This window comes from Salmo salar, chromosome ssa29, assembly GCF_905237065.1.
Source record: "Salmo salar chromosome ssa29, Ssal_v3.1, whole genome shotgun sequence".
Lineage (NCBI taxonomy): Eukaryota > Metazoa > Chordata > Actinopteri > Salmoniformes > Salmonidae > Salmo > Salmo salar.
In genome coordinates, this window is record NC_059470.1 from 24,783,995 (window position 1) to 24,798,530 (window position 14,536).

The following is a 14,536-nucleotide window of genomic DNA, read 5'->3' on the forward strand; positions in this document are numbered from 1 at the left end:
TTTTGTATTTGGTTAATTCAAACACCCTTTGAAAGGTGTTACAAAGGATTATACATGGTCAGTGCATAAATGTACAATATTACTGAATTGACAAGACCACCATTTGTCTAAGGCTATTGAGCTTGTATGTTGGTAATAGCATGACTTATTAAAAAGCTTATTATATTCGCTAGTAAGGCTACACACCCTTTGCACTTCATATTTTGCTGCCTTAAAATTAAATCTATAAAGGGAAAACATTTGATTTTCTTTCCTACCGATCTACACAACCTACTACACATTTTTAAAGTGAAGGAACAATTATAACATTTTCCAAATGAATGTCTTGATTGCATATGTGTTCACATCCCAGAGTTGGAAGCACCTTTGGCAGTCATTAGTTTTGAATAATTTTGAATAAGATTCTATGAACTTTGCACAACTCTTAGGGCAACATACACTGAGTGTACAAAACATTAGCAACATGACATAGACTGACCAGGTGAATCCAGGTGAAAGCTATGATTCCTTATTGATGTCACTTGTTAAAACTTCTTAAGGCTAGGGGGCAATATTTGGAAGTTTGGATGTCTGAGGTGCCCAAAGTAAACTGCCTGTTACTCAGGCCCAGAGACTAGGATATGCATATGCATGGTAGTATTGGATAGAAAACACTCTAAAGTTTCTAAAACTGTTAAAATAATGTCTGTGAGTATAACAGAACTGATTTGGCAGGCGAAACCCCGAGCACAATCCATCCAGGGAACATTTTTTTTGAGGTCATTGTGTTTTCCAATGCTTTTCTATGGGAAACCTGATTTTTTTTGTTAGGGCCCAGGCTGCAGTTCCTATGGTTTCCACTAGATGTCAACAGTCTTTAGAAATTGTTCAATGTTTTTTTTTTAAATGAAGAAGTAGTCCTATTCTTTGTAAGTGTCACTCAGGTGGACTCTAGTCTTTTGGTGTGCATGAACGACTGCGCGCTCTGTGTTGTTTTTCTCCGGTATTGTAAACAGTTTATTCCATCTTAAATTTTATCGATTATTTACATTTTAGGGTACCTGAGGTTGGATTACAAACGTTGTTTGAAATGTTTGGACCAAGTTTACAGGTAACTTATTAGATACATTGTAGTCATGTTGGGCGAGTTGGAACCGGTGTATTTCTGAATCAAAAGCGCCAAATAAATGGACATTTTGGGGATATAAAGAAGGAATTTATCGAACAAAATGACCATTCATTGTGTCACTGAGACATTTGGGATTGCAATAAAATGAAGATTTTCAAAGGTAAGTGATTTATTTTATTGCTATTTCTGACTTTCGTTATGCATCTGTTTGGTTGGAAAATGTTTTTCATGTGTTTGTATACGGGGCGCTATCCTCAGATAATCGCATGGTGTGCTTTTGCCGTAAAGCCTTTTTGAAATTTGACACAGCGGCTGGAATAACAAGAAGTTAAGCTTTATTTTGATGTATAACACTTGTATTTTCATGAAAGTTAAATATTTCTAATAATGTAATTTGAATTTTGCGCTCTGCAATTTCACCAGATATTGTCAAATCTATCCCGTTAACAGGATTTGATCCATAAGAAGTTTTAAATCCACTTCAACCATTGTAGATGAAGTGGAGGAGAAAGAAGGATTTTTAAGCCTTGAGACAATTGAGACATGAATTGTGAATATGTGCTATTCAGAGCATGATTGGGCAAGACAAAAGATTTAAGTGCATTTGAACCAAGGTATGGTAGTAGGTGACAGACACACCGGTTTGAGTGTGTCAAGAACTGCGACGCTGCTGGAATTGTCACGCTCAACAGCTTGGCGTGTGTACCAAGAAAAGTATACCACCCAAAGGACATCCAACTTGACACAACTGTGGGAAGAATTGGAGGCAACGTGGGCCAGCATCCCTGTGAAATGCATTCGACACCTTGTAGAGTCCATGCCCCGATAAACTGAGGCTGTTCTGAGGGCAAAAGGAGGTGAAACTCAATATTAGAAAGGTGTTCCTAATGTTTTGTACACTCAGTGTATATCCATTGTTTTGTCAAAACTGCTCAAGCTCAGTAAATTTGGTTGGGAATCATCGATGAAAGGGACCTTCCAACTTTGTTTCTGATTTTCAAGCAAATTGAAGTCAGGACTGAAAAGAGTGCAGTTGTATATTTTCTATTTCTTTGTCAACAGAGTCATAAGATTTGACATTTAGAAACATTCCGTTTTAATCCTGATGCAATAGAGAATGCAGTGATCGCATTAAGGGCGACCTGGTCTTTGTCTCTTAAAAAAAGAGTAATATCATCAGCCAGTTGGGAAATGTGTATTTCTTTGTTAAAAATGGTTAAGCCATGCAGATTTGCATTATTCAGAATATCAAGAGATAGAAGTTCCACAGCCAAAATGAATAAAATGCCGAAATTGGGCATTCCTGTCGTACACTTCTGTTGATACTGAATCTTTTGGATGTATTAAGGTTTAGTAACACAGAACTATTTACATATTTGTAAAACATGCAAATGACTTTGATAAAATGTTCACCGAAACCAAAAAGTTTAAGAGACTGAAAGAGAAATGAATGTTCAATTGTGTCAAAGGCTTTACAGAAATAAGACAACCGCATCTCAGTCAATTGCATCTGAATAATCTAGAAGGTCCAAGACTAAATGAATGTTAGAGCTTATATGTGACGGCCCTTCATAAATCCTGTTTGAGTCTCATTTATAATGGCATCTATTCCTTTCTTTAATCTTTTGGCATAAACCAGAGCAATCAATTTGTAATCAATATTTAATAAAGTAATTGGTCTCCAATTGTCAATGACTTTATTAGGCTTCGGAATCAGTGAAATAAGGACCTGTTTCATAGTGGAGACCATTTCACCATTTTCAATGCAATCTTGAAACATATTAAAAATCGGGTCTTCTAGTAACTCCGAAAACTGTCTATAGAATTCAACTGACAGGCCATCAGGGCCTGGGGATTTCCCTTTTATCATTGAATTCAGAGCCTCTCTAATTTCTTCAATAGACACAGGTGAATCGCAAACTGAGTGGAAATCACCCTCAATTACAGGGACATAATTCTGAATGTGGCAAATGTAGCTTTCACAACCATCTTCCTGAAACTGTGAATTGTAAAGGTTTTCATAAAAGGAATTGATATGTTGATATTGTTGATATTGTAATGGGTTCTTTGCATAACACATCATTCATTTTGAGTACAGTTATAGATTTTCTTTTGTAGTTTCTCTTTCAAGTGCTAAAAAAATTATGAGTGTTTCTTCCCTCTTCTTCAATCCATTTCGCTCTTGATCTTTGTCAGATCTGTGTAAAGCTGTTCTAATTCTAGTTGTCAAGATTTAAATACAGACTTCTTCTTGAGATAGCTTGACAGTTTTCTAAAGAAAAGATCATCAACAGTTTTTCTCTAAGGTTCTTTAGGTGCATCAGCTCTTTGGCACGTTTAATGGCTACTCAAATCCCATCTACTTCCATGACCCAAGTCTTTTCTTGCAAAAATATCTTTCTCATGTTTCCAATGAGAATAGGATCTTTAAGAACGGTGTTGTTTAATATCCAATATCATCGAGTACCTTTTGATTTTTTTAGCAGCTTGTAAATTCAGGGAGATAAAATGATGACCAGCCGGGATTCTTATCTCCTCCTTTTCTAATGTCTCTGACGGAGCACGTATATTTTGAATCTAGCACTACCCGGATGTGGACATGCGCATTTCAATTTAGCAGTCGGAAGGAGCTGTAAGATTTAGTGAAGCAATATTTCACCGGGAAGGAGGCTTACGGATTTCGCTTCAAAATGGTACAATTTCTACCTAAACTGCTTTTGCTGGTATTACTAGCTTTCCCGGCAACGATTATCATGAAAGGTGAGTATCGAACTGGACTTAAGTTAACTAGATGAAGAGAAACAGCATTGGCCATCAGTCACAGTTAGCTACAGTAGCTAGTTAAGTTAGCTTTGGAAGGCCACTCCATGCTCTTGTGCAAATTGTATTTTCTGCTAGTAGGACATTGTAGCTACTGCCTTTGTCAATTAGTAGTTTTATTGATGTTGATACTGGCTACACGTTTTTTTAGTAACTATTCCTTGCAAATATTATTTAATAGTTAGTCTTGCTTATCCGTAACGGTGTGCTATCTAACTAGACTGACGTGTCCTTCCTTACCAGCCTACTTGCTTTCTAGAACCGTAATTAAGACGCGATTTACGTTTAGATGGAGTTTTTGGCTGATTTGGCTTCCAGGGCATTTCGCCTATAAACAGATCATGTAAGTTCCTTGGACAATAGGGAGTAACGTTAGGCTCCTTTACGTCCATTATTGGTCTAGGAGAAGCAGCCTCAGAACTTGGCCACAGAAGCCCTCTATTGTTGGCAAAGCCTGGCAATCATATCAGTGTTTTGCTTTAGTGTCTTAGAAGCTTACGAAATGAAACAGAAAAGGAAAGAAAATGTAATTACGTTTGTTAGGCCTAGGGCCTGTAACTGTAATGAATACAATATTTGTTAACCCTTGATACAATATTAACTATGTAACTAAGCGCCCTGGTGTGAAAATAATAATAAAATGTATTTGGTGAGATTTTAATCAATGTACTTCCTTACAATCAATCCAGGGCCATTGGTGGCAGCCCAGGATGCTACAGAGGATGAGGAGGCAGCTGATGAAGATGCTGTGGATGATGTTGACGTGAACACAGAGGATGAGGATGATGAGGCCGAAGTTGAAGATGATGAAAATACCGAATTGGTAAGAGATTAGGCTACTTTTGGCCGCCTCCCTAGTTTTTTTAACATGGGCCCTATCTGTCCTAGCTTTTTTCATCTAAAAAATAGTGTCTAATTTGTATATTTTAGACGGAAGAAAAAGAAGAAGAGGAGGAGGAAGCCGTAGGAGGAGAAGTGAATGCCTCCCCCAATGCTGACACCACCATCCTCTTTGTCAAGGGAGACGGTAGGGGTACGGGAACAGATTGGGGCTCGTCTCAACATATCTATCTGAATTTGCACTTCATTTTTGTCATTATGATTGTTATGAACTGTGTTTTTTCACTTAATGCTAAGACTGACTTGTATTTGGAGATGGATTTACTTAGCTACGATGCATAGTCTATAATATGTTGTTTCAACCTCCATATTTGAGTGCATTTATTGCTAAATGACTTGAATGAAAAGGAATTCTTAATATTCCGACAAGCCTGTGTATGCTTCAAATTCCCCATCACGCCACCACTATAGTCTTTTGTTGCTCTTCCTCCTGGCGTTTGCCTCCAGACTTCCCAGCCAACGACATTGTGAAGTTCCTGATGGGCTTCACCAACAAGGGCAGTGACAACTTTGTGGTGGAGTCCCTGGATGCATCCTTTCGCTACCCACAGGACTTCCAGTTCTACATCCAGAACTTCACAGCCCTGCAGCTGGGCATAGTGGTGCCAGCTGGGCGCCAGGCCACCTTCGAGTACTCCTTCATCCCAGCCGAGCCCATGGGCGGGCGACCCTTCGGCCTGGTCATCAACCTCAACTACAAAGACAGCAACGTGAGTGGGCCTCAGCTTAGTCAGCCATTTTGTCTTTTTCACAAATGATTGCATATCAAGAATGGTCATGGGTTTGGTTTCTCAGTTTCCTTATCTGTTTCCTTATCTATATTTCATTAGGCAATTGTTTTTATATTAGGAAATTAGTTTAACTCATGGTGTGTGGTTGAAGTCTTCCCACTATTTGCATGCGAGGTTAAACTTTCAGATTAACCCGGAGAAGATAAAGGGGGGTCGTAGTTCACCAGCTGGAGGTGATATCTGATCCTCTCGCTCTCTCTCAGGGTAACACGTTCCAGGATGCTGTGTTCAACCAGACAGTGACCATCACCGAGAGAGAGGATGGACTGGATGGAGAGACGTGAGGCCATATGAACTAGCCCTGTGTTGGAAAACATTCAGAAGTGCTAAATGAAACCATTCTATTGGAGATGGCGGCCATACCAGGGGTCTGTTGGTGCAGCGTGTCTTAACTTTTCTCTCTCTCCTCTACCCTCAGGATCTTCATGTATGTGTTCCTGTCTGGTCTGGGCCTGCTACTGGTGGTAGGCCTTCATCAGCTGCTGGAGTCCAGAAAGGTAAAGCTACAATGCCGACGCCACTGGATCCAGGAGACGGAAAGACAATGAATTAAGCATATCATTCCTTTGTTTGTGTTATTTTCTCGAGAATGATACGAAGACCGAAAGAGAGAGATGTACTACTGCTGAGGCAATGCTCCATGACAAGATTTACATAGAACATTCAGCCAGCACTAAGTGTCACCTAATACAGAGATGACAGTAGATAGCAGTCCAGAGAGAAATTAATTAGGAGATGCCTGTTCATATTCAACGGTGGGATTCTCTCAGTTCAGATGGATATTATTTGATGAGTTGATGTTCTTTCAGGATGAGCACAATGAGTGCCAGAAAAGGATATGAGATAATACAGCACTTTTCTGATGAACATCGAGGTAGATGGGGAAAGAGGGAGACTAAGTGCCAATTTACGACTTTTGGCGAGTTCAGTTTCAGCCATTTCGTGCTCCGCTACTACTACTACTGGGTCAAAAATGAAGAAAAAAAAGGTTATGGGGTGGTGGATAGTTTTGAGGATTGTGTTTCAATGTTGAATGGAGGAAGTTCAAGTCTCTAACCCACACTAGAGCATTTCAGAAGACTGAGGGGAAAATGCTGAAAAAGGGTTTATGGTATACAAGATCGTTTTAGGGTTTGGTTTCTGTAGAAGTCTAGTGGAAGTCAATTTAGTAACTTCCTCTTGTGTCCCCCCCGTGCAGAGGAGGAGACCAGCTGCCAAGGTGGAGATGGGCACATCCAGCCACAACGACGTGGACATGAGCTGGATTCCCCAGGAGACCCTCAATCAGATCAGTAAGTCCTCACTACACCACTCAACGTTATACTACCTAGTGGCCACGGGGAGCTAGCTGTTTATGCTAGCCATTAGCTCCAGGGGTGCCAGCACCTTCAACAGCTCTGCCTAGGTTACTAATAGTGTAAAGTTAAATATATGGGTCTAACTTAAATTGGTCTGCTTGAGTACAAGTTCAAAATCTGTTTAAGTGACAGTGTCTCATGAAATGTGTGTTTAAGAGGACAGAAGTGACACACATCCTAGCTGCGATGCCCCCTCCTTGCTATGTTCCTCTCTATAGCTGTATAACATTGCAGTGTTTCATAGATGCCTGTTGTCTTCTCTGGGTGTATTTAGCTAAAGGCTCTTCTTGAGTTTTCTGTGTTTGGCTCGTGTTTCGAAACTACCTGTTCTCTTTCTGTGCATGGGGTCATTCACACTTTTCTCTCTCTCTCCCTCTTTTTCCTTGCGTCTTCAGTGCAGAGTCGGCGAGGTGAGGCTTCCGTTTCTCTCAGGAGCGAGCAGCAGTAGAGTAGTGGTTGAGCAAAATTCTTATGTTTCCTCTGAATCATCAGTGAATGTAATTATTAGCGCTTCTGAATATGCAATCTCAATCATTGGTTCATGTTAGCCTTGGGTGTAACAGCTGTGGTCACTGACTTCAGTCCCTAGCTCCTACCCTGAGATACTCCTCATAGATCTGAAAGGATCCGTTGGATATAAGCAACAGGGTAATAGCAACGAGGTCTGTGGAGCTTCAACCATATTGCTTAAATTCATCCGATCTATAAAGATCTACAAGGTGCGGCTAGTTGTTTATTTTAGACTTGGCCTATGAACAAAGTATTTGTTGATCTGCTTGTCTGATCCAAAGGGTGACATCTAAAAAGGACATCACCTGCAAACATTTCCTAAAACTCTCCTCTCGTTTCCCTAGACAAGGCCTCCCCCAAACGGTCTCCCCGCAAGAGGACACAAAAACGCACGGCTGGTTCGGACGAGTGACCAGGCCCCTGCCCAGTTCTCACTCGCGCTTGGCACCTGACACAGCCATACCTCCCCTTGCCAGCCGTGGAAAGGCAACAGTCTTCTTTCACCACGGAACCAAGTGCCGTCCTCTTCACAAGAGACTGGTTTCTACCGCTAAGCTAGATAAAACATTACAACAAACGGTCCCATTTGTTAATTATTCTGTCAAAAGAAGCGTTATCACAGAGGTGTTGTGATGAAGAAACATTTAATGCAGTTTGAGTGTGTTTTTGCGAAGATGCATGTCTTGAAGCATAGGGAGGATTGAGATGGGGATGGTGGACAGAAGTGGTTGGTTTTAGAGCTGGGTAAATGATAGTGGGAGATGATACAGTTCAGGGTTTTTCTTCTAGGTTTCTGTTTTGTTGCGACTGCCTTGTCATCATTTTTCACCTATGAATATCTTTTGAGGCAGAATAGTGATTGTTCATTTTGGTGTCCTGGAAAACCATAACACACCCCTTTTTATTTGTTTTATGTTTTGCACCGTTTAATATCTGCACATTTGGGTTTCTGTCACGTTGTTGTCCTCTGCATGGTGGTACAGAGGAGGCCTGGCTTCAAGTCTTGTTATTGGTAATGCACTGCAACGTTCGACCATCTTTGATGATTCTGTGAACATAATGAGGATATGGTGAACTGTCATAGTTTTCCCTCAATGTGCCTTTTTATTTATTTATTTTTTTGACATTTGCATTCTTCATATTCCCAAAATCGATTTACGTCAAGTACAAGTATGAATTCAGGATTAGATTTTTTTACTTTTGTAAGACCGCAATCTGAATAAAGCTCCAGCACACTGGTGTATAGTATCTACTGGGGAATATATATGAGTGAACTGGCTAATGGGTTTTTATACTGCATTTCTACTTGTGCATTTTAGAGGCACAGTACATTTACTACTGTACCATAGCCTGTTCATAGTAACTTATGAGAGGGACTTTGGGCTAACTGTTAGGCACTGACTCAGTTAGGCAATTAAATGTTCTCTGGACTGTCAAATTTATGTAAACAACATTTTCCCAATTAAATCGCCCCCCCCCCCAAAAAAAAAAATGTATTTACTGTTTAATATCCTTCTATTGTTTGAGTCATGACATCTTTCACTGAGCTTTTTAATGAACATTTGAGAATGGATGGATCTCAAGGAGATTCTTTTCTCTGTGATATTGTCGCAAACTTGAATGATTATTTGTTTTTCCTCTGCCGAGTATGTAAGTGAAGTGTTCAATTTGGAGACTGGTACATCTTGATGTAGAAAACAGAAAAATTAAAGTGGAGATGAGAATATGCTGTCTGTTTTTATTTACTACAGTGTGAACTAATACATATGTTATGTCTTGCTCCCAGACAAATTAACTTCTTTGCGCGCTTTGAGGACAATACATTGCTACTGACACGGCCCGCTACCAAAGACTGGGCTCTCCATGGCCGACGTGAGTAAAACATTTAAACGTGTTAACCCTCGCAAGGCTGCCGGCCCAGACGGCATCCCCAGCCGCGTCCTCAGAGCATGCGCAGACCAGCTGGCTGGTGTGTTTACAGACATATTCAATCTCTCCCTATCCCAGTCTGCTGTCCCCGCATGCTTCAAGATGGCCACCATTGTTCCTGTTTCCAAGAAGACTAACTGAACTAAATGACTACCGCCCTGTAACACTCACTTCCGTCATCATGAAGTGCTTTGAGAGACTAGTCAAGGATCATATCACCGCCACCCTACCTGACACCCTAGACCCACTCCAATTTGCATACCGCCCCAATAGGTCCACAGACGATGCAATCACCATCACACTGCCCTATCCCATCTGGACAAGAGGAATACCTATGTAAGAATGCTGTTCATTGACTACAGCTCAGCATTTAACACCATAGTACCCTCCAAACTTGTCATTAAGCTTGAGACCCTGGGTCTCGACCCCGCCCTGTGCAATTGGGTCCTGGACTTCCTGACGGGCCGCCCCCAGGTGGTGAAGGTAGGAAACAACATCTCCACTCTGCTGATCCTCAACACTGGGGCCCCACAAGGGTGTGTTCTCAGCCCCCTCCTGTTCATCCACAACTGCGTGGCCATGTACGCCTCCAACTCAATCATCAAGTTTGTAGACGACACAACAGTGGTAGGCTTGATTACCAACAACGACGAGACGGCCTACAGGGAGGAGGTGAGGGCCCTCAGAGTGTGGTGCCAGGAAAATATCCTCTCAATGTCAGCAAAACAAAAGAGATGATTGTGGCCTTCAGGAAACGGCGCACCCCCCTATCCACATCGACGGGACATCAGTGGAGAAGTTGGAAAGTTAAGTTCCTCGGTGTACATATCACCGACAAACTGAAATGGTCCAAGCACACAGACACTGTGGTGAAGAAGGCACAACAGCGCTTCTTCAACGTCAGGAGGCAGAAAAAATTTGGCTTGTCACCTGAAAACCCTCACTAACTTTGACAGGTACACAATTGAGAACATCCTGTCGGGCTGTATCACCTCCTGGTACGGCAACTCCACCGCCCACAACCACAGGGCTCTCCAGAGGGTGGTGTGGTCTGCACAACACATCACCGGGGGCAAACTACCTGCCCTCCAGGACACCTTCACTATCTATTGCATCTTGCCGCTCTCATACATATATTTTATATTTATATATTCTCATCCCATTCCTTTACTAGATTGTGTGTATTAGGTTTAGTTGTGGAATTGATTAGATATTACCTGTTAGATACTGCTGCACTGTTGGATCTAGAAGCAAAAGCATTGCCCTATACTCGCAATCACATCTGCTAACCATGTGTGTGACCAATTTGATCAATGAAATAAGTAATTGATTAGTGTATAATTAGTAGAGTAATAACTGCATAGGGGCCGGGATTCAAACAACCCGCAATGCGCTGGCATTGCTCAAACGTAAATACACTTTTAAAAGTACGACATCTTTGATTGATTACCGGGCCTGGCTCAGAGTATACATTTTGTCCATTTTATTAGTTTACGTAACGTTAAAGGCTTATTATAAACAATTTGCAGTGAGAAAAGTAATGTAAAATTGCTTATAACATTAATACGCCCAGCTATTATTATTTTTGGAAGAAAAAATATCAACAAACGAAATTATAGATTCGCGGACCAAGCAAGATCGGGGACCAGTCATCAGCTACAGTGTAACAGTAAAGGCAGGGGCCGTATCCACAAAGAGTCAGAGTAGGAGCCCCGCACAAACACCTCATTCAACTTAAGGGCTTGATGATTGTTGAATTAGATGTGCTTGTCTGGGGCTAAAATAAAATGGTGTACTGTTGGGGGTACAAGCTTATCTGATTCAACTATCATCAAGCCCTTAAGCCGAATGAGGTGTTTGTCCGGGGCTACAACAAAAATGTGTACCTCTAGGGGTACTGGAGGACATCACCCACTAGCCGACACTGAACATTGTTACGAATTCCCTGCCGGTGACTCTCAACACCCCATCTCACAGACCTCTCTCTGAGAGAAACTCCAACTTTCTAACCTTTGCTGTAGGCAACCCTTCCCCCGCTGGAGCCTAGCAGGCTAGGTGCCATAAAGTGTCCTTTCACACCTAGGGCCCTGGTCTCTGGTTGGTTGCTAGGCTGGTTGTTAGGGGGCCGGGCATCTGTCCATCATCCTGACTCTGCAGGGTCACACTTCAAACTGTGGCAGAGAGAGTGGGCTTGTTTGAGTGGTAAGGTGAAAGCAACCGACTGTAGACAAAACTCGGGCTCCCGAGTGGCGCAGCGGTCTAAGGCTCTGCATCTCAGTGCCATAGGCATCACTGCAGTATCTGGTTTGAATCCAGGCTGCATCATATCCGGCCATGATTGGGAGCTCCATAGGGCGGCACACAATTGGTAGGCCGTCATTATAAATAAGAATTTGTTCTTTACTTATCTAGGCAAGTCAGTTAAGGTTAAATAAATAAAAAATACATGAATTGTGGGAAAGTTCCTGTTTCAGTCACGTCTTAAGTCATGTTCGCGTGGGTCAAACAAAAACCCCCTAATGATTGGTTGACAGTAGAGCCTCCCACCATGCAGGTGATGACTGCAGGATGAAGGTGATGAAGAGCAACTGCAGTCGGCTGCAGTCAAAACTTCGACCTTTGAGCACATTTTTTTATGCAGTCGACGTGAAGACGCAAGTCGGACAATTTTTATCCCCATAATGCAACACACTTTGAAAGGTGATCAAAATGATCCGCTCAAACGCATCCAGAAGCAACACCTCTGCCCAGCCCATCATCAACAGTACTTTATCTTTCTGGACATGTGGGATGGTGTACGTGTATTAAAGTGAGTTGTGTATTTACACATTTTAATATGCATGATATCTAAACCACACAAATATAATTTATGTATTTACAGGATCTGAGTTGGAAAACCTGGAGTATCGCTTTTGTTTAGTTGTTAGTCCAAGAAATCACCAAACGATTCAGGTTAGAGAGAGGGTCGTTCCACGAAATGAGGCCCTTTTGCATCCCTTTGATATTTTAAGCAGAAATTGTACACCAATATTGGATTTTAAAAGCCTGCTATAAATTAAAGTGCCCTTATATAGAGACCACATGGAATATTCAATAAATCGTATTTTTAATATGAATTAAAGACTTGCTAAAGTGCCAAAATTCAGCATTTTGACGTGTCCCTCTGTGCACCGACTTCTCTGAAGATTTTGAACCCATTTTACCCCAAGATTTCTCCCATGTTTTGACCATCATTGTAAAGCCCTCGTTATTTTGAAGGTCATTCCACAAGTTTATTATTTATTTCACGTGATTAGTGTTGCATTTGAAGGTAAAAAAACAACCTGCCCCTATAAGGCAGCGTTTCCCAAACTCAGTCCTCAGGACCCCAAGGGATGCACATTTTGGTTTTTGCTCTAACACTACAAAGCTGATTCAAATGATCAAAGCTTGATGATTAGTTGATTATTTAAATCAGCTGTGCAGTGCTAGGGCAATAAACAAAACATGCACCCCTTGGGGTCCCCAGGACCGAGTTTGGGAAACCCTCCTAAGGCTAACCCTGTTCTACTCTTCAAATCAAATTTTATTGGTCACATACATATTTAGCGGGTGTAGTGAAATGCTTCCTGGCTCCAACAGTGCAGTAGTATCTAACAACGCAGCAGTATCTAAAAACGATTCACAACAATACACACAAATCTAAAAGTAGTGATGGCTATTTAACAGTCTGATGGCCATTTAACAGTCTGATGGCCTTGAGATAGAAGCTGTTTTTCAGTTTCTCTGTCCCTGTCAAGTCCTCCTCTTGTTCACCATCCAAAGGACACAGGGACAACTCAATTTTCCAACTCAATCTTTTTTATTTTTTAGTTTGCCTTCAGTTGGTTGGTCTGTCCAGTAATTTATCCAGTAAATTAGCCAGTAAATTAGGTTGTAAACCTTTAAAGATGGTAACTTTTTTGTTCTATCTTAATTAAACATTTTAATTAACTTAAATTAGTTTAAACATTTAAGTAACATTCTAAATAACTAAGATGAATTAATCATTTAAGCCTTTTACCATTGGCGTCTTTGGACTGAACCTGTGAGTGAACTTGGAGTTTTCCCTCTGAAGTTTGTTCTTCTGAATGACTGACGCCCTCCATGCCTTCACAGGTGCTCCAAATAAGTGAAAATGATTGATCAGGTGACAAGCAGCCGGTTTGCTGCTGCTGGTGCACTCTGGGAAGTGTAGTTCATTGACTCACTCCTGATATTCAGCTCAACACCTCCCACTTGAGCTCCTGGTTTTTTTCAAATCCAGAGAGGTCACAAGCCCTTCACACCTCTGTTTGTTCTTCAATGGGTAGTAGAATGACAAGTCACTCACCACTTCAGTGTGTATGGCTCGGGAAGCCATGCAGCAGAAGACTATTCCCCATACTTTGAGTCTAGTTCTCTTCTTGACCTCATCTTTCAATTCATAAGGGCCGAACAGGTCCATGGCGGTGAATTCAAAAGGTGCAGCTGGGCCTGTTCGTTCTAGAGGCAGGTCAGCCATGATTTGTTGACACTGTTTTGCCTTGTTTTTCCTGCAGACCACACAGCTGTCAACCATTTTCTTGGCAAGTCTACGGCCTTTTATTACCCAGGCTTTCTTCCTCATCCGGAGAAGGGTTCTTGCCACTCCCTCGTGGTTTGCTTTGTGGGATTCTTGTACCAGCAGTGTAGACACCCATGCGTCAAAGGGTAAAACTGGCACTGCTGTCTTATCTTCGTTGAATGTCTGAATTCTGCCTCCACAAACTAGCAGCCCAGACTTCACATCTTTGTACACTGTCAGTCTGCTTAGAGTTGTGTCTGAAAAATCTGTACCTTCTTGAGCTGCGAGAAAAAGGTCTTTGAGTGCATCTTCATGTTCTTTGACAGTCGGCACAGCTTGCTTGGGTGATCTTACCTCCCTCTTTGCCTGTTTAGGGGCCCGGCCCTTCCTCTTCAGCCACTGTTTGGCTGCTAGACAAACCCAGGCAACGACTCTCACCAGTTTGGACAGGCTACTGAATCTTCTTACTTCCACAAGATCTTTAACCCAACCAGTGGGATTCCTTCTAAGAAGAGTTGGGTTCACCACAGGTATTCCCTCTTGAGTTTCACTCTTT

General features: G+C 41.7%; 1 protein-coding gene across 4 annotated transcripts; it reads left to right on the top strand.

Moving 5' to 3' along the window:
• The first annotated feature begins 3,683 nt into the window (after positions 1 to 3,683).
• LOC106590419 (translocon-associated protein subunit alpha) lies at positions 3,684 to 9,211 on the top strand. Of its 4 annotated transcripts, none has more exons than XM_014181427.2 (9): positions 3,684 to 3,868; positions 4,618 to 4,751; positions 4,859 to 4,961; positions 5,276 to 5,538; positions 5,823 to 5,899; positions 6,038 to 6,116; positions 6,818 to 6,911; positions 7,373 to 7,387; positions 7,832 to 9,211. In XM_014181427.2, exons 1-9 carry the CDS (start codon positions 3,799 to 3,801, stop codon positions 7,897 to 7,899), a joined length of 903 nt encoding a protein of 300 aa, XP_014036902.1. In that variant the 5' UTR covers positions 3,684 to 3,798; the 3' UTR covers positions 7,900 to 9,211. The 4 variants fall into 4 exon arrangements, with proteins under 4 accessions (XP_014036902.1, XP_014036903.1, XP_014036904.1 ...); XM_014181428.2 differs by having other exon boundaries at positions 4,859 to 4,955; XM_014181429.2 differs by lacking the exon at positions 7,373 to 7,387.
• The last annotated feature ends 5,325 nt before the right edge of the window (positions 9,212 to 14,536 follow it).